At 42.1% G+C, this 20255-nt stretch overlaps 2 protein-coding genes across 2 annotated transcripts in view; one reads left to right on the top strand and one right to left on the bottom strand.

The window, feature by feature from the left end:
- Nucleotides 1–9667, bottom strand: part of Enpp3 (ectonucleotide pyrophosphatase/phosphodiesterase 3) — a 69329-nt gene extending 59662 nt beyond the window's left edge. The window contains exons 1-2 of the mRNA XM_021173940.3: nucleotides 9472–9667; nucleotides 4938–5013 (exon numbers count right to left, since the gene is read on the bottom strand). Of these exons, the coding sequence (XP_021029599.1) occupies nucleotides 4938–5013; nucleotides 9472–9549 (154 nt within the window). The 5' untranslated portion in view covers nucleotides 9550–9667. The remainder of the gene's footprint in view (nucleotides 1–4937; nucleotides 5014–9471) is intronic.
- Nucleotides 9668–15122: 5455 nt separating this feature from the next.
- Nucleotides 15123–20255, top strand: part of Med23 (mediator complex subunit 23) — a 71072-nt gene continuing 65939 nt past the window's right edge. Inside the window, exon 1 of the mRNA XM_029482505.2 lies at nucleotides 15123–15212. The gene's annotated coding sequence lies outside the window, so the exon portion shown is untranslated. The remainder of the gene's footprint in view (nucleotides 15213–20255) is intronic.

Consider the following 20255-nt stretch of genomic DNA (forward strand, 5'->3'; position numbering starts at 1 on the left):
CTCCTAACGGAGCCAGAGAAAGCACCCAAGGAGCTGAAGGGGTCTGCAACCCTATAGGTGGAACAACATTATGAACTAACCAGTACCCCGGAGCTTTAGCTGCATATGTATCAAAAGATGGCCTAGTAGGCCATCACTGGAAAGAGAGGCCCATTGGACTTGCAAACTTTATATGCCTCAGTACAGGGGAACGCCAGGGCCAAGAAGTGGTAGTGGGTGGTAGGGGAGTGGGAGGGGATGTATGGGGGACTTTTGGGATAGCATTTGAAATGTAAATGAAGAAAATACCTAATTAAAATTTTTTTTAAAAAAATAGGAACTACTGTTAAAAAAAAAAAAGAATTACTCCTAACATGGAGAGCAAGGCTTTCAAACAATATAACTCAGTGCTTCTCTATGTCTGAGCAAGTAGATACCTACTAGGGAGTCTGGATACTGAGGCTGACTTTCAGGAAAGAGAAACTACAGATACTAGTTTTTAAATCACCAGCATATTCATGGTTAAAAAGAAGAATGTTATAGCTATGTTTAAGATAATATTTTATTGTTTACTTGAGAATTTCACACATGTACAGAATGGATTTTGATCATATTAACCTCACTGCCAGGTCTACCTCCCACGCCCAGCTTCCTGTTCTCTTTTCATATTTTTATAGTCCAGTGAGTCCATTTATGTTGCCCAAATACACATGTGTTTGACACTATCCATTGGATCATGGTCGTTCTACCAGGGGTCAAAACTGATTCTCCGTTCCTCACCCCACCCCCTAATCAACCATCAGTTGTAAATAATTTCTCAAGTAAGGTAGGGGAGTCACTCCCCACTTCCCCAACCCCCATCCCCTTTACAGCCCACGCTAGCATGTTAGCAGGTGTGATCTTGTTCAGGTCTTTCTTAGGCAGGCAACCACAGCTGCTGTGGGCCCTGTTATGTCCAGAAGGCAGGTTCAGCATGATCCTCCCTGACAAGCCTGTTCCTCTTCCTTGATGCTTCCTGAACTAAGTATGTGTCAAGCTAAATATAATTTATCTTGGCTATGAATTGAATGAGAACTAGATAAATACTATCTACAATTTCCTTATACTTGCTTTCTCCTTTTTAATTTCCAGTTGAAGGCAACAAGTGCATGCTAGTATGTTTGGGTGAATTCTGCTTTGCCAACATTAAGTCCATTCTTTGGAAATCACTACATAATTTTAAATTTATGAATTATCGGGCTGGAGAGATGGTTCAGTGGTTAAGAGCACTGACTGTTTTTCCAGAGGTCCTGAGTTCCAATTCCCAGCAACCACATGGTAGCTCACGACCATCTGTAATGGGACCCGATGCCCTCTTCTGGTATGTCTGAAGACAGGTACAATTTACTCATATAAATAAAATAAATAAATCTTTAAATTTATGAATTGTCACTTAAAATACTATGTTTAAGACAGGGTCTCATGTGGCCTGGACTGGTGTCGAAACAACCAAGGGTAACTTTGAATTCCTGGTCCTCTTGACTCAGCTTCCTGAATATTGTGGTAAGAGGCATGTGCCACCACACCAGGTCATGGGTGCTAAGGATTAAACCCCACGGCCTTAAGCATGCTACATGCCAGACAAGCAGTCCACCAGCTACAGCCCAAGCTTCGTTCTATTTCAAGCATTGCGATGGGTATTGGAGTATTAGTGGTGGGAAAAACAAAAGACGAGGCCATAGAGACTTTACATTAATAAAAGATTCCTTAAACAAATGGTGTTAACAGAATGATAGTGAGTTTCAGTATGTTAGGACAACTGATCAGTTGCAAGGGGAGAAACTGACTCTGTAGGTATTCTTGCCTCATATACACAGAAACCAATAAATATGGAGGCCAAACAAGATATAAACACTTTGGGAGTCAAGGATAGTGTTCAAAATGTTAAAAAAAAAAAAAAAAGACCAGATGAAGACAGTGGTAAAAATCAAAGAAATTAATGTTTCTAGGGGAGGTAGACCTCTCAAATCAGCCTACTCTATTTGACCCCCAAAATATATGAATCAGAGCATTGTGATTATTTTCTTTTTTTTTTTTTTTTTTGTTTTTTTTTGTTTTTCGAGACAGGGTTTCTCTGTATAGCCCTGGCTGTCCTGGAACTCACTTTGTAGACCAGGCTGGCCTCGAACTCAGAAATCCGCTTGCCTCTGCCTCCCGAGTGCTGGGATTAAAGGCGTGCGCCACCACGCCCGGCTGTGATTATTTTCAAAGTATTATTATAACAGATGGGTTTAAAATCAAGCAACTGAAACTTTTTATCTGAACTAGTATTGTTCAACCCCACCTCTACTGCATACCCAGCTCAAGTAGTAAAGAAAGCTTAGTATTTTCAAATGTTCTTGCAAACAAACAAACAAACAAACAAAACAAACAAACAAAAAACCACGAGGCCATCCTTGAGGCATCTCATTTTCACTTTATGTATGACCTCTACCCATACAAATGGTTCCAGGATCCAAATACTTATTGCCACCAGCTTCAAGTCAGGGATTGTGCATGCGATTGTGCTAAATGTCCCAACTGTCCTCTCTGTTTCTGTTCTCACACTTCCATGTTTGGAACACAGCCGCCTTAGCTCATGCTACATTTGGAAACAAACCAGATTATTGCATTCTGCAGCTCAAACTCTGCAGTCCAAATCCAAGACGAAGAAGCTTTGACATTCCAGCCCCGAGGTATTCACTTCTCCCTGGCTGATCCCATCATGTGACTGCCTCACTGTGATCCTGGTAGGTCTAGATATCATGACCTTCCTGTTGTCTCCTCAGTGGAACACAGCAGACATCCATTCTCCTGCTTTAGACCTGTACATTTGCTGTTTCTAGTTGCCTTCAATGGTCTTCCTTGGAAAGAATCCTCACTGCTTCACTTCCATGAGCTCATAATTCATCTGTCAGTCGCTTTGCACCCACATCCAATCTCACATACCTGCCTGACATAACAGTTTCTTCTTTTTGGTTTCCCTCATTATTTTTTCCTTGGACCCCCTTGCTTCTCCCCAATACTATATGGCTGAAGATGGCCTTCAACTTCTGATCCCCCTGCCTTCTCAGTGCTGGAACTACAGGTGTCCTCCACCATATCCAGTTTATGGGGTCCTGAGTACCAACCCCGGGTCTGTTCATGCACACTAGACAAGCACTAAACCAACTGTACCAACAGGACTACATCCTCAACCTAGAAACATACATTCTTGAAAGGACCTTTGTCTGTCTTCCTCACCACTACATCCTAGTTAGAAAACACAGAACACAAGCTGATGCTCAGCTTTCAGTGAGTACATGAAGGAACGAACTAAAGAAAGAAAGAAAGAAAGAAAGAAAGAAAGAAAGAAAGAAAGAAAGAAAGAAAGAAAGAAAGGAAGATGCACACATGACAAAAAGTTTTAAAGAATGCATAAACAGTTTAAAAGCCCACATTGCCAATGAGTCAGGATTACATGGAGCAGAGAACGGTTAACGTTGTTCAAGATTTGGGCTTAACAGAAGAGACCTGGGCACAAGAATTAATAATAAATGGGCTGACCGTGCTAAATGCCACAGACTATTGAAAAGAATGAACAAGTCCAAAGGGGCCTGACTAAAAAGTAAGCGTGAGATGCCACTACGAGAGCTGAGCACCTGCGATGAAGGGACTTAGAATAAAGAAGCAGCCCTCTGGGAACCCAGGTAATAGGTATGAGGAAGTCAATGACCAAAATGCTGAGACAATGAGGGGTTTGTCCAGAAATTAGTCTACGCTTTTTAAAGTCAAGGTATGAAATTTGGAGGATAAAATAGCCAAGAACTAATATCCATTTGCATGTATCAACCACATTATGATACCACTGAAAGAGCTTGCCAACATTCACTCTGGCCAGGATCGGCCACGCCCCTCAGAGACAACAGTCTGGTGACCACAAGATGACAGGAATTTTCCAGCTAATGTCAACTTTTTTTTTTTTTTTTAAATCTCTGTGTTCCTTGGTTGTATAGACGAACTGTGGGTCAGTTCTCAGATGGAAATGTGACTGGGAAATTGTCAGCTAACCTCCCCAGAAGCCTCCCTGCTACAGAGTTGCTAAATCCTTTCTCAGTAAAATGTATCAGTCACATTGAGAGGGACATCAAGTGAGTTCCTACTGCACCCGAGTTAAAACACCAACACAATCTATGAGAACGATAGAAGAAGTAAGTCAGCTCAGAAAGTTACAGTGTTTCTCATGGGAGCCTGGCAACCTGAGTTGAGTCCCACTAAGTCTCATAATGAATGAGAAAACCAACTCCCCAGGTTCTTGCCTTCTGATTTCCACATGTATGCTGTACACACACACACACACACACACTGCACATATACATGATACTAAATAAAATTTAAAAATTTTAAATTATATAAAATGCTTGCATTATTACTTATAAATGGTATATTTGTTATCCATACCAGTAAGATAAAACAAAGGGAATATGATCTTATAATTAAGAGTATATATTACCTATTTTTCTTTGTTTCTTATAAGAAAAAAATGAAGCTTTTAGTATGATCTGGTTTTTAAAAATTTGGCATCGATTAACTTCACAGTGGGATATGAATGATGTGACAGTGTTAATATGCTATCAATGCACAGAGGAGATAGCAATAGCAACAAAGCCTTGGAGGGTCAAGAGGCTGGACAGAGCCATCAGACATGTCTAGCTGCTATAAGGACTGGGACAGGATGTCTGTGATTAGTCCCCCTCCTCTGACTCCTCTGGACTTTGTTTTCCTTTCTGTGTGTCAGGGTAAAAGAGGAAAGTCCATGAGCAACAATGAGTAACATTAATTGTGAGGGAGGTAGGGGAGGGCTTGGGGGCGGGAGAACAGACAGGTTCCAAGGAGTTAAAGCCAGAAGAAAGAAGGGGAGGGGAGAGCATGTATTTTGCAAAAAATGCCTGGGGATGTACCTTGTTCTTCAGGTTTCCTGAGTCCCAGTCCCAGCCCCAATCCAAGCGATACAATCACCAACAAAGCAAGAAGAACCTATTACAGAAAGGAGAAGTCATCTCTGTGGTTTTTAAAACTAAACAAAATGACCGATTCGTACCTTTCCTCTAGACTGCAATCAATTCACAGTACAGGCAGCATGCTAATTACCAGAGGTATCAGACGCAGCAACAACAAAAGCACGCTGTTTCATTTAATGTCCGATAAAAAGGAGATTTGGAAAATAAGTATTTGTTTTTCTTCAAACCTGCTTTTGAAACCAGTTCCCGTGTAGCCTAGGCTAACCTCAGACTTACTGAGTCGCCGAGGATGATCTCAAACTACCTCATCCACCCTACCTCCTCCAGGCCTGGAGATCAAATCCAGGACTTCACACATGCTATTCTAATAACTGAGATACTTCCTAGTCCCATGAGAAAATGTTCTGTAGATCATGTACTACAGAAGCCTAGATTCAAACACTCCCATATTTCAAATACATTGAGATTAACTCCAGACTGAGTGAAAGCAGGCATTGAAACCACCGAACTATATACTTTTCCCTTTACCTTCTTTTTTTCTTCCTTTCTAGACTTTCCCTTGAAAGTCCCTATTTGTATGAATAGACTCCGGCATCCTGTAGACCTGTGAAAGCCTTAAGTACCTCATTGCTAGTTAGCCAGAGGACAAGGAAAATAATTAACACATGTCAACGCACAGTGTGCAAGTTGTTAACTGACAGGGTTTTTTCCCTTTGTTCTTTAGTTCATGAACACTTTTGACGTCACATGATCTGGAAGCTTCTCGACCAGAGAGTGTGGAGTTCACAGGAATCACTCCTGCTCACAAAGTTATGTGAGCATAGGAGACTTGGAGCTTCAATCAGATCAAACAGTGATGTGGCTAGATTCTCTTTTACCTAAGCTGTGAGTTCAAGTGACAAGAATGGGCGAATGGGGCTGTACATGCCATACAGGGTCCAGTGAGATGGCTCAGTGAGTGAGGATGCTTGCTGCCAGGCCCAGTGACCTGAGTTTGATCCCTGGGTATCACACAGTGGAAAGCCAGGCCCAGTGACCTGAGTTTGATCCCTGGGTCCCACAGAGGTAGAAATAGAAAGCAACCACCACCTCCCGCCACCCCCCCCCCCCGCCTGCGTTTTCAGGCTTCTGTATATGTGCTACAGCACATGTGTGCCCCTCCCCAATAACTGTAATTTAAAATTTTTAAAATAATGCTAACAGTCATGAGTTCAAATTACTTTTGAAAATAAAATAAGTTTGGTTATAATTTAAAAGCAAAGAACAAACCTTGCAAAAGAACAAATAAATGTGGTAACAAAATTGCTTATGTAATAAACAATTGCACAAACTATTGACTTTGAGGAGTTTGCATTTTGAAAATCAACTGAAAAAAAGATGCATTAACATTTACCAGACAAGTTAACACAGTGCCCAAGAAAACACATTAATGCATTATTAAAGCAGTTCTTTTCCCATGAAGTCTCAAACTACATCTGAGTAACAACAGGGAGAGATCGTCCAATGTGTACTTGCTCAGTCAAAGGCAGTGAGTATAAACTACTTAAGAACAGTAGGGCCGGGCGTGGTGGCGCACGCCTTTAATCCGAGCGCTGGGGAGGCAGAGGCAGGCAGATTTCTGAGTTCCAGGACAGCCTGGTCTACAAAGTGAGTTCCAGGACAGCCAGGGCTATACAGAGAACCCTGTCTCGAAAAACCAAAAAAAAAAAAAGAACAGTAGGTGGCCCACATCTTTGATCCCAGCACTCAGGAGGCAGAGGCAGACCACTCTCTGATTTCAAGGCCAGCCTGATCTACAAAGTGTGTTCCACAGCAGTCAAGGCTACACTGGGAAAGAAAGAACATTAGCTGTTAAGCCTAGGCTCAGAGTCCTGGAGCCACAGCTATCCCTACCAGACTTATCAGAAAGCACTAAAGCCAGCATTGGCCAACTCCTTACAGTAAACATGATGCGTTTTAGATTTTCAGATTAATATATTCTGACCTACACCTTTTTGTGTTTTTTTTTCTGTTTAAATTTTCTAAGGACAGTATCTGTCTGTCCTTACTATGCTTTAAAATTTTGTAATGTTAAAATTTATATTTTTCATGGTTTTGTATTTATTCCCTGTATTTATGCTTGCCTGCCTGCCTGCCTGCCTGCCTGCCTGCCTTCCTTCCTTCCTTCCTTCCTTCCTTTCTTCCTTCCTTCCTTTTTTAAAGAATTACTTATTTTATTTAAATAAGTACACTGTTGCTGTCTTCAGTCACACCAGAAGAGGGCATCACCGGATCCCATTACATATAGTTGTGAGCAACCATATGGTTGCTGGGAATTGAACTCAGCAGCCAGTGAGTGCTCTTAACCCCTGAGCCATCTCTCCAGCCCCCCTTTCCTTTCATTTAATGTGTACTTTATTTAAAGCTCCTTACCTTATGCTGAATACAAAGTAGGAAAAATGTTCTAGATTCTGAAACATCAGAGGAGCCCAACATTTGGTTTCAGCTTGTCTAAATAAAGTATAGGAGGAATGTGTAGAGATCTGTAAATGTGTTATTTTTCAGTTTTGTTCTGTTGTTTGCTTTTTGAGATTTAAACTCAGTATGTAGCTGACCCTACTGCCTCTACCTCCTAAGTATTATAATTACAGGCTTGTACCCACTGAAACCTTTAAAGTTTTCAATGAAACTTAAAAGAAAGAAAGAAATGGAACAATTAGAGTCCTTTTCGAGATATGATTTTAAAACAGTGAACTTCCGCTGGGCGTGGTGGCGCATACCTTTAATCCCAGCACTCGGAAGGCAGAGGCAGGCACATTTCTGAATTCGAGGCCAGCCTGGTCTACAAAGTGAGTTCCAGGACAGCCAGGGCTATACAGAGAAACCCTGTCTCGAAAAAACAAAAGAAAAAAAAAAAAAAGTGAACTTCCTTATAAGGGAGAAGAAACCAGGCACACACTTAGGAGGCAGAGGCAGGTGGATTTCTGAGTTCAAGGTCAACCTGGTCTATAGAATTCCAGGACAGCCAGGGCTACACAGAGAAACCCTGTCTCGAAACCACACCCCTACCCCAAAATAAGGAAGAAGAAAACATGCTTGAAAGAGTAAATGTCTATAACCTTGGGCCAGAGAGCTACCTCCTTCAGTTCAGTGTTTATGTTATAAACACAAGGACCCAAGTTCAATTCCCAGAACCCAGATCATCAGAGTGGGGCCTGGCCATATGCACAGCTGCAGAAGGCTCAGGCGCATCCCCAAGGGTCCAGGGTCAGCATAATTATGCTAATCCGCAAGACCCAGGCCCCATTGAAACCCAGTGTCTCTAGAGAAAGAGTAGGAAGTGTCCTGGGGAAAGAAACCTGAGCTTGTGTGCCTGCCCAAAGGTGCCTCAGGAAGAAAAAGAAAAGAACAATCTAAAAATACATTTAGGACCCAGATTTAGCTCCCCAGGGGTTTGATTCCTTGAGTGACAAACTAAGATTAAGGTAAGGGCAAGAAAGCCGCAAGGAGGGCTGTGTTAAGTCCTGGAAAGATAAACTCTTGAGGAGCTACTGAGGGTTTGTTGTCCTCACGGGTCATAGCTACAAACTGCTTGACCTTTCTTGGGAAACAGAAAGGAGAGCTGACATATGCTAGCCCGAGGAGTCTGAGGGCAGCTGCAGCCAGCCAGATGTAAAAAAAAAAAAATACTGCATTTGGTTTTGGCTTGAGGTGCTGGGTGAGTAAGTCAGGCAGGAGACATCCAAAGAGAAGTCGGAGATGGTGGTGGCTTGGGTTGGGGGGAAGCTATCATTTAACATCTCATGGGAACACACGGATTGCCTGAAGAAAAGATCACTGGGTAAGAAGGATGTAGAGTGACGTCTTGAGTAACATTCAATGAAGATAAAGATAAGTCCGTCAAGAAGCAAGTATGTCTTGGAAGTGAGCGTTTCAAGACTATCCAGGAAGCAGGGGGAGAGAACATTTTAAAAAAGAAACAAAAAGATAAAACCCTCAACAACATTCATGTATTGTTAGGGACATTCAGATTGGAAACGGGGAGGGGTGGATTAGTCTCTAAAGGAGCTCTTAATTCATATGGGGGGAAAACAGAGCAAAGTGAGGAAGGAAGCAAAAGAAATAATCCCCACATGGTAAATAAATAGAATGAAATGTTGATAAAGATCAACAGATCCTTAAGACATATGTGTCACGTGATTTCAGTTGCTAAATTCTTGCTCGTACAGTATTCGTACCAGTCAAAAATTGCTTGTGCTCTAATTATAAACACGTGGAAAACAAAATCAGTCCAGCTCGGTTTCAGATTTCTGTCACAAATGCTGGACACAATAACTTAGCATTCTAACCTAAATTGCAACACAAACAAACCTAATGCTGGACACAAGTATTTCACATTCTGACTTAATAGCGACACAAGCAAGCCTAAGTGGGAAGGCAGGCACTTCACATCTGCCACCAAGCTTGTGAGACTAAAATGAACAGTTTTACTTACCACACAAAGGATCTTGTATTTCTTGAGACTGTCTTTCTTAATGGGCTCCTCTGTGGCTAATGCTAGCCTGGAATCCATTGTTCCCGGAGCTGTGTAAACCTGTCTAGCCAGAAAACAAGGCTCTTTCTTCCCTCTGGGGAGGGAAAAAGGAACTGTCCTGCCTGCCCCAGCTGTGGCTGACTTTTAAATCCGGGAGAAAAGCAGAGCTCTGTAGCGATTGGTCAATTGAAGAGGGAAAAGCCTTGTCTAACAAACAGCGTTGCCCACAGAATAAAGTCCATTTCTCTCTCGGACATTGTGGACAGGAGTCCTTTACAGCTTTAGAAGTAATAATACGTACTAATCGGGATGTATAGATAGCAAGAATAGAATATTAATCACACTTATAAAAAGCTACTCATTTGTTTTGGTTTTGTCTGTGGAAGGAACTTGTGTCCCTTCTTATCTCCTAAGCACCAGGATTACATCATGTGGCCCCCCAATTTACAAATTGCTGGGAACTGAACCCATGGCTTCATACCAGCTGAGCTCCACCCCAGCTCGGTTGCTTTCTGGATTTTGTTTCTGTTTGTGTTTTTGGCAGTATCATATACCATGTTAGTCAGAGTGGTTCTCCAAGCCCTCCTATCTCAATCTTCCAAAGGCTGACAAGAAGCCCTGTCCAGGGAGTTTGTACATCCATGTAGATGTCATGCTGCAGTTGCAAGCTAGTAATTTTACTAAAGGACTGGAGGACTGGAAAGACAGCTCAGCTGTCATGAGCACGTGCTTGCTTCTGCAGAGAAAGTTCAGATCTCAGCACCTCTGTCAGACTGCTCAGCAGTTCCAGCTCCAGGGACCTGATTTCCTCCTCTGTCCTCCAAGGCCCCCTGCACTCACACACACGTAATACCCCCCACCCCCAACATACACACACACACACACAATATACATTAAGTAATTAAGGTAATTAAAACAAATTAAAATGTGTTTGATTATAATAGAAATTCTGAAACTACTGTAAAGATTTTTTTAATTATGAGAGGAGTGTATCTTACATTTTAGAATGTCTACAGTTTAAGAATTATTTTAAAGCAAACGACAAAATAGTATGTGTGGTGGTTTGATAGGAAGGGCTCCCATAAGCTTATATATTTGAATGCTTAGTCACCAGAGAGTGGCGCTATTTCTAGGAATCAGATGGATTAAGAGGTGTAGTCTTGTTGGAAAAAGTGTGTCCCTTGAGGGTGGGATTTGAAGTTTCAAAAGTCCACTGCCTCCTCCCCCTCTTCCCCCCCCCCTCAGTCTCAGTAGATAGATGGAGAGAGAGAGAGAGAGATATATATATTCCTACCTATGGATCAGAATACAAAACTCTCCAAAGCTACTTCTCCGGTACTGTCCAGTACTGTCTTCTCCAGTACTGTGCTCCCAGGCAAGATGATAATGGACTAACCTTCAAAACTATACCTAAGTCCACACTTACATGTTTTCTCTGATAAGAGTTGCCTTGGTCATAGTGTCTCTTCACATTGATAGACTAAGATACTATGTTTTCACTGCTTTTTTGCATTATATGGTATTTTGTTAGTTAGGGTTCTCTAGAATCACAGAACGTATGGGTAGTCTCTATATAGGAAGGGAATTTGTCTGTAGTTCAACTCCCCAACAATGGTCAGCAGCAGCTGTGAATGGAAGTCCAAGGCTCTAACAGCTGCTCAGTCCCACAAGGCAAGCAAAGAAGAGAGTCTTCCTTCTTCCAATGTCCACAAATTGGAATCCAGCAGAAGGTGTGGGGTGTGGACCAGATTAAAGGTGTGTACCACCAAGCCTGGATCTGGGACTTGCTTTGTTCCAGATGACCTTGAACTCAGAGCTCTCCCTGCCTTACCCTCCTGGGATTCATAGCCACTATGCCTCAAGATCTCCATGCCAAGATCCAGGTCAGAAACTTGTATCTCCCAGCCTTAAGATCACAGGTGAACCTTCCAACTCTAGATTGTAGTTCATTCCAGATATAGTCAAATTGACAAACAGAAATAGCTACTACAACAGTATTAAGCAGCTTTCCAAGTAGGAAGGAGTTGGACTGGACCAAGTTTTATTAAGTCTCCTTACCCACTGGGCTACTATGAATGCAGATGTGAATGTGCCACAGACTTACTTCATGATGCTAAGGTTGGATCAAGCAACTGACAGCTGCAGAACTTGAGCCTTTAATGTTTTCTTCCCTTCTCTGTCTCCATCCCTATCACTGGGGCCTCTAATGGCTTCAACATCTATGTAGTCCAATTCTTGGCTTCCTTTAGTTCCAGCCAAAGGGACCCTGTTCCCAGGTCCAAGACAGTTCCATCACTCTAAGTTGACCTGATAGAGTACTCATTCCTGGCAGCTGGAGGTTGCTCAGCCCTGTTTGAAGGGACACAGTTCATCATGGCAGAAATAATTCGATGACTCTATGATGGCTGTTTTCTCACGCCTTAAGAAATGTTTTCACGAATTATCTGATGTCAAACTAAGAATAGCTTTAAGGATGCTTGCTCAATTAGGAAATGATTGCTTAGTATGTGTAAGTCCATAGGTTCAGTTTAAGTATTTAGAAATGACGTGTGTTCCTCATAATTGTTTTTATTCTTCTCTGTCAAGTGAGTAGATTAAAGCCTTGGTTGTTTAAATGATGTGGTTACTTTCTCAGTATTGCCTGTTTGCTAAACACCAGAATAAGACCTGGAGCCCAAGTCTTCTAATTTCCCATTCCAAGCCTATTTTAAGCAATCAACTAGAAGGTTCTTGTGGTGGTTTGAGTAGAAATTGCCCCCATAGGCTGGTCTGAACGTAATAGAAAACTGCAATAATAAGTTTCTGTTGTCTAATGTATATAGACTGGGGCTTTACATTATGTTTACTCTGTCATGAGATAAAGATTCAGGTCAATGGAAAAAAGTAAATAAATAACAGTGGAGTCAAAAGTCATAGTGAACTCTTCAAGTTGTGATGACATTAAAGCCAGTGAGTCTTAGAATGCAGTATTGTGGAATATTAGTCCCATAAGCACTGCCTGCCTTGTCAAACAAACTCGGAGAACGCCTCTCTGGTATAGAGATTATTTAAAATGCCGGATTACACCCCATGGAAAGCACTGCTCTGGGTAAACTTGTGCAACTATAATACAGCGAAGATAAATATGAGAAGAATATGCTTTGCTAAAGGAACACTCAGAAATGTTAAGAATAGCTCCTAGAACCATATCAAATCTGTCTTGTGTTAGTCAGGTCACTCTCCCAAGCAAAAACATCTATATCACAAAAGCCAAGTTTCTTTGATGACTTTGTGGGTGTCCAATTCTATTCCGTCATTTCCTTGGCCCATTATGTACCTACCTTCTTCTACTCAAGCCCTATCTGTAGAATTGGGATCATTAACTGCTAAAACAAAAGGAATTCTTTTCAGAAGTGGAAGATTCTATTGAAATCATGAAGCCCAGGCCTTGCATAGTTTTAAATTAATAAATTCTGCCCCTTGACAGTTTTATACATTCATATTGTGTGCTCTGGTTATTGTCCACACCCGCAATACACCCTCTCTTACCTGCAGTTCATTCCTGTTAGTCACCCTTCTTCTTGACAAGTCTCTCTCTCTCTCTTTTTTTTTTTTTTTGGTTTTTTGAGACAGGGTTTCTCTGAATAGCCCTGACTGTCCTGGAACTCACTTTGTAGACCAGGCTGGACTTGAACTCAGAAATCCACCTGCCTCTGCCTCCCGAGCACTGGGATTAAAGACATGCACCACCACGCCCAGCGACAAGTCTCTTTTTATCCATATTCATGACATTTTGTCTTGTTTTATATCCCAGAGTTTAACAAGGGCTGTCTGTATGACCATAGCTTTGAAACTGTCCATTAGGGCCTGCTGGGCTCATCAGCAGATACACAGCTAGCTACTATGCCTCCCTCTATCCCAGAATCCATTAGCTGCTGATAGCTTATCAGTAACCTGCAGAACCCTGGGAGCTCCTTCCCAAGCCATGACTGACTGTTGGCTGGCCTTGACTTGTCCAGACCCAATGAGCAAACCTGGTATGAGCTCCCAATTGCCACGCCATGGGATGCTTAGAAGATGGTGCTTCACAACGCTTCACTGGCTTCTGGCTCAGATAGTCTGCCTTCTCTGCAATGTTCCCTGAGCATTGATACCACGAGATTGTATCAACACTATAAACAGGCAGCCATGGGTCTCTACCTCCATTCACTGCAATCAGAGGCTTCTCTGATTAAGGCTGAGAAAAGCTTTTGCTCGCATGTATAAATGCAGATATTTGTAAGAAACTTGGATGTTTCACCAACTTAACTAAGGAAACTTAGTTGATTTCCCCCTAGAGCCTAAGATCTCTTTAGTCATGAGTTCTTGACGGGGTTTACAGTCTAGAATCATGGATTCCCTCTCATGGTACAGGTCGTAATCAGGGTCAAATCAGGGGGTAGTTAATTACCACCATAATAATTGTGCCACTACAGCACCAATGGGCACATTTGTCAGGCAAGTGGTTATTGTAGTCTGCAGTGTTCAGAGCTGGGTACAATAGTGTCTGCCTCCCAGAGACCCTCCCTGCCTGCAGGCTACATATTACCATTGGACACTATGAAAGCCATCTATCAGAAAGGAAATCTCTATCTCATTTATTGACTTATATTTTGTATTCAAGATGTCTGGTACTTCTGGCAATAGGATCTTCTCATCTAATTCCAGAGGACAATCAAGTAAAATTACAAAAGCCTGCATTTGGGGGAGAGGTCTTTGGAGCCTCCCTGACCAATAACTCCCATGGTGGTATCTCACACCTGGCACTGGAGCTTTCTTTTAGTGGCCCATTAATTATAGGATCAAAATGATGGCCATCTGCCATCAAACATTCCATTGTGTCTTTTAACTGGTTAACTAGATGTAGGTGCCCTATTTTGCTGTCTATTGTTGTGATAAGCATCACAATCAAAAACAACCCGGGGAGAAAAGGGTTATTTCATCTTATAATTTATAGTCAGTCCTTAAGGGAAATCAGGACAGGAACTGAAGCAAGGCCCCGAAGGAGTACTGCTTACTGGTCTGCCTCTTTATCGCCTGTTCTTATACACCCAAGACCATCTGCCCACAGTGGGTCGGGCCCTCCACATCAATCATTAATCAAGAAAATGTCTCACAGGCCAAATTCCTGAGATTCCTTCTTCCCAGTAGATTGCATCATGCTGACAAAACCCAATGAGCACAGGCCCCCTTCATAGTAACTTACACTCTCCCCACATTTTAGTTCACAGGGGGCCAAGCCTGTATCGCAAGCTAGCAGAAGTTAATAATGTAGGCAAGTCTCCTCATGTTCCTGGTTTTCACAGCAGCAGAGCTGTAAGGTTGAGGCTTATGGAGATCAGCTGAGGCTGGGTACTTTGAGATGCTGGAAAAGGACATCGACTGGAGAAGGTAGAACCTCAGTTGCAGGGGACATGCTGGGATTGGCAGGATCCTGGAGAAAAGCAGACGGTTGGCATCATGTGGCAGAGTGAGAGTCCTGAAAGAGAAGCCAGGAAGTCATTGGTATGGGTGCAGCCTCTAAAGACTCCAGCATATGGAAGATACCAGGACAGGGGTGTGAGCCCCAAGGATAGCAGCAATTACCCAGTAGAGCCTGCCTGAGCATACAAGATGTACTGTGTGTTCCCTGAATGGCAGAGCCAAGAAGTGGAGCTGTGCAGGCCTTCGGAGCTCAGAAAATTGTGAGTAAGGCCCAGACACCAGACACTCAGCTCTTTGTTATGTTGGGTTTGGGGTTTGCTTGAACCTAGTTGTAATTGTGCCCTGGTTTTCCCCTTTCATAATAAGAAAATATTTAACTTGCTTTTTATTTTTTATTTTTTTGGGAACTTACACACAGGAGACTTTGGACTTGTAAAGAGACCTTCAATTTTTAAGCCATTGGAATTTTTAAAAGGGTGTGGGAATTTTTAAAAGTTGGATTGTGTTTTATGTTGTGTTGTTATTACTATCAATGATGATCTTGAAGACAAATAAGAAAGGAAAGCCTGTGGTTAAAGGGTGATGTGTGTGTGTGTCAAGTTGACAAGGGCTCAATTGTGCTGCTTAGTTTTCTCCCATTTGACACAAGCTTGACACAAAAATTATATGGGGAAAAGGAATGTTAATTGAGAATATGTTTCCACCAGATTGTCTATAGACAAGACTTTGAGTCCCTGCCCTGACTCTTCTTCATGATAGACTACAGCTGTAATATGCAGCAAACCCTTTCCTCCCCGAGCTGCTTTTTGTCATAGTGTTTATCACAGCAATAGAAACCTAAGACAAGATCTATGGATATGTCTTGGTTTGTTTTTAATGCTTTTTGTTATTGTTGCTCTAAATTTTGGAACTCAAGTTCCTCGTCGGTTGAAATAAAATCTTCTAGAATTTTGCTAAGACAGTAATGCTTTCTAATATCCGTTCGGGGATTTTACATATAGCTGAGAACAAGCTAGATGTTTTCTTAGATGGTGGATTTATTTTCAAACTTCCTGCAGAAATTATCCTCTCTATGTGATCAATCTTTACAGATAAATTCAAAAAGATTCGGAAGCATTTGTAAGATCTCTTGGCTAGTGATATCTCAGAAGCAAGAGATACAGTGTCTATACATAGCCCAGTTCCCAACATCAATGATAATGATTTTAGGAGAGACTAAGCCTGTATCAAAGTGTGCCTTTAAAATGGGAAGCAACTGAGTTTTAATACATAAGCATTTGCCGAGTGGCTTGAACTCTTAGAGGCTTCTGGCTTTGGAAAACCTCTGCCACGTATGACGTTCTTGAGGGTCCTGCTAACATCTTCGATGGCTGATTTTTAATTGTCATCATGGAGAAGCCATAATATTCAGTTATTGGATCAAGTATTGGATCTGAGATATTATTGTGATGATATTTTGTAGATGTGGTAACAACTCTAACCAGTTGACTTTTAAAAATAATTGCCTTCAAAATGTAAGTAAAGACTGCAGAGAGGGCCAAGTGGTTAAGAGTGGCTGATACGCTTCGAGAAGACCCAGATTTGGTTCCCAACACACAAATCAGGCAACTGACCATGGTCTCTGTAACTCCAGCTCCAGCTTCCTCTGGTTTCTATGGGCTCCTGCATACACTTGGTGTATGCTTACATTCATATGTACACACACACAAATAAGTCTAAATGTTGAAATGATGAATGATAATGGAATTGGTCTGTCTCAGTTAGGGTTTGTTTGCTTTGAAGAGATACCATGACCACAGCAACTCTCTCTTTTTTTTTTTTTTTTTTGGTTTTTTGAGACAGGGTTTCTCTGTGTAGCCCTGGCTGTCCTGGAACTCACTTTGTAGACCAGACTGGCCTGGAACTCAGAAATCCGCCTGCCTCTGCCTCCCGAGTGCTGGGATTAAAGGCGTGCGCCACCACGTCCGGCGCCACAGCAACTCTTAAAAAGGAAAATATTTAATTGGGGCTGGCTTATGGTTTTTCTAGGAAATATACTAAATTTCTCTGAAACTTCTTGAGCTAGGCACTCACAGTTCAAATTACTCTCAGCACTACTGTCTTCCATGTTCCTACTAGTATGGTTTAATCAGCCTCCATTAGAGCATTCCACTGCTTTCCTAATCCTAAATCCCAAAATCCATACAAAAGTATGGTCCGGCCTATCACAGCAGTATCCCAGTCCTAACTTCTATCTTAGTTAGGGTTGCTGATAAAAAACAATATGACTATGGCAACTTTTTTTTTTTAAAGATTTATTTATTTATTTATTTATTTATTTATTATATGTAAATACACTGTAGCTGTCTTCAGACACTCCAGAAGAGGGAGTCAGATCTCGTTACGGATGGTTGTGAGCCACCATGTGGTTGCTGGGATTTGAACTCCGGACCTTCGGAAGAGCAGTCGGGTGCTCTTACCTACTGAGCCATCTCACCAGCCCGACTATGGCAACTCTTACAAAGGAAAACATTTAAGGGGCTATCTTACAGATTTAGAGATTCAGTCCATTATCATCATGGTGGGAAGCATGGCGGTATGTGCTGGTAGACTTGGAACTAGATGAACCAAGAGTTCTACATCTTGATCTGCAGGCAACAGGAAGAGAGACTGTGTGCCATAATGGGCATAATTAGAGATATGAGACCTCAAAACCTGCTTCTACAGTGACATACTTCCTCCAACAAGGCCATGCCTCTTAATAGCACCACTCTCTGTGGGCCAAACATTCACCTAAAAGTCTACAAGAACCATCTCTACTCAAATCAGCACAGGGATTCTTCTTAATCTTTCGTTGGTGGTCAAAGAAAAACCTAGAGACTGTGACATACCTTACTTGGTAGAGTGCTTGCCCAGAATTTGCAAAGCCCTGGGCTCATTCCTCAACACCACATAAAACTGGGCATCATGGTGGTAAATACTTGTAGGAGTTCACTTGGGAAGTAGAGTCCAGAGGATGAGAAGATCATCTCAGCCACACTGGGACTTCAAAGCCAACATGGGCTAGATGAGATCTTGTCTCCCAAAACCAAATGGGGGCGGGAGGGTAGGAGTAAAATCAAAAATTTACTGGATAGAATATTTAATCTTGGGAGGTAGCTTTAGCCTGCTCTCCCTCAGGCTACTCTGGTCAATCTTGTGGATTTTAGATCTGCCAGCCTCCAGGGCAGTGACATTTTATACAATAATTTGTATGCTTTTGTTTCCAAATGCTTGCTAATTCTGAGACACACCCCCCCCCTGCCCACTGTAGCTTCAGATACTATTTTCCAGTTCTCTCCAAGATGTAGCTTCATTCTGCACCAGTGTAATGTAAAGGGATCGCTGACTCTGACCCTGGGTTTCCACAGTGCATTCAGTTAGCTCCCACATTTCAGAACCTCCCTCTTCCTCACATCCTCTGTGTTAGTTAGCGCTCTGCTACTGTCCCATTGTATCTGAGACCACTTCAGGAGGAAGGGTTTATTTTGGCTTATTGTTCCAAGGTTTCTGCCCATGTCAGTATGCCTGTGACTTTGGGGCTGGTGGCACAGTATGCTATAAAGTACATGTGATATCTCCCCTAAAGACAGATTCTATTAACTGGGAGTTAGGGAGGGAAGAATCTGGGATAATCATTTTGGGGAATTTGGGTGAGGTCTGCTTCCACAAACAGCAAAGAGGTCACTGGGTCATTAACAAAAGCTACTCCCAGCCTTCTGGGCAGGAAAACACGGATATTTTAGTCTTCTCCAATCCGAAAAGGCCCCTGTATGTTAATATTTCTGGTTGCACTACTGACCTGTGAAGAGGACCTTTGTACCCCCAACATCTCCTCCCTTCCAATTTTTTTTTAAAGAAAAAAATAGTGGTCATAATAGAGGCCAAAGTTGAATGCATTGCCTCCATAGCTAGTCTAATTAATACAAGCAAGCATAAGAGAAGTATAAGACTCGTTAGCAAAGAACTCATTTCAGGGGAAGCCATCCTCAGCTCACCTATTTATTAATTAATTTGCCATTGCTCTGAGTCACAGAAACCTTGACTTCCAGGCCAGAGATGGATGGTAGGTGGACATGGACCAGGAGAGTCTGGAGAAACTAGACACACTAAGGGGGATGGGAAAAGCGGACTAAACCAGCAAAAGATAACAACAACAACAGAAAAAACAAAACAAAAAAACAAACATTAACAACAACAAAACAGAAAGAGAGAGTCACTCAAAGATGGCTTTGTGAGGAGGTGATCTGCTTCAGGGAAGGTGAGTTACAGGGGAAAGACATATAAATGTATGAGAAGATTGACAAATAGGAAAAACAGGAGAAAGTAACTAATTTGGTTAGCAGTCCAGAACAAGGACAGATGTTAGAGCTGTAGCGTGGGGGCTGAGTTTAGAACTAGCTATCTATGTGAGCCTGGTTGTCATCAGTATCAGACTAGGTCCAGGTGGCAAATGTGATACAAGGCAGAGATCACAATATGGGCTAGAAGATGCAAGTTTGTGCAAATGAAAAGTAAGTAAAGTGAATGCATTACTAGACATCCAAGCAATGACATGTGGTAGATTAGAATCAATGACTGGGCCATGATAACTGTGTTTTATAGTACCCGTGTAGTAATGAAATTGACAATGCCTTTATGGATCCATGTAGATGAGCAGTTATGACTTACAGACCACCTTGCTGGTTCTCTGCGAAGTCAATACCTCTGAGATACTCTTCCAGCCTAGCAGTACTGTGTCCTACCCTGCCTCAAGCACTGAAGTCCACTCTACCCTCAGTAAGGTTCTTGAAAACCTTTTCTAGTCATTGCAAAATCCAGGAATAATTTGATTTATATAAATGCCCCAGGCTTTTGTTGTTGTTGTTGTTGTTCAAGACAGGGTTTCTCTGTGTAGCCCTGGTTGTCCTGGAACTCACTCTGTAGACCAGGCTGGCCTTGAACTCAGAAATCTGCCTGTCTCTGCCTCCCAAGTGTTGGGATTAAGGGTGATATGTTAATTAATATCAAATAATATTAATCTATATATTTTGAGCGGATAAACCAAACAGTAGACCAGGCCAAGGTAGTTCCACATGGGAGAGGTTTATTGTGCAGAGATGGAGGGGCAGCGAAGTGGGTAGAAGGGCAGAGAAGAGGAAAAAGAGAGAAAGAGGGGGGAGAGAAGAAAGAGAAGAGAGAGAGAGCGAGGAGGGGAGGTGATTCCCTAATTTATACAGAAAATGACGTCCCAATAGTGAGGGTGGGAACTGAGCCAAGTGGATTGTGGGATTGAGGGTTATCCT

Source organism: Mus caroli, unplaced genomic scaffold (genome assembly GCF_978045245.1).
Source record: "Mus caroli unplaced genomic scaffold, Mus_caroli_1 scaffold_9, whole genome shotgun sequence".
Taxonomy (NCBI): domain Eukaryota; kingdom Metazoa; phylum Chordata; class Mammalia; order Rodentia; family Muridae; genus Mus; species Mus caroli.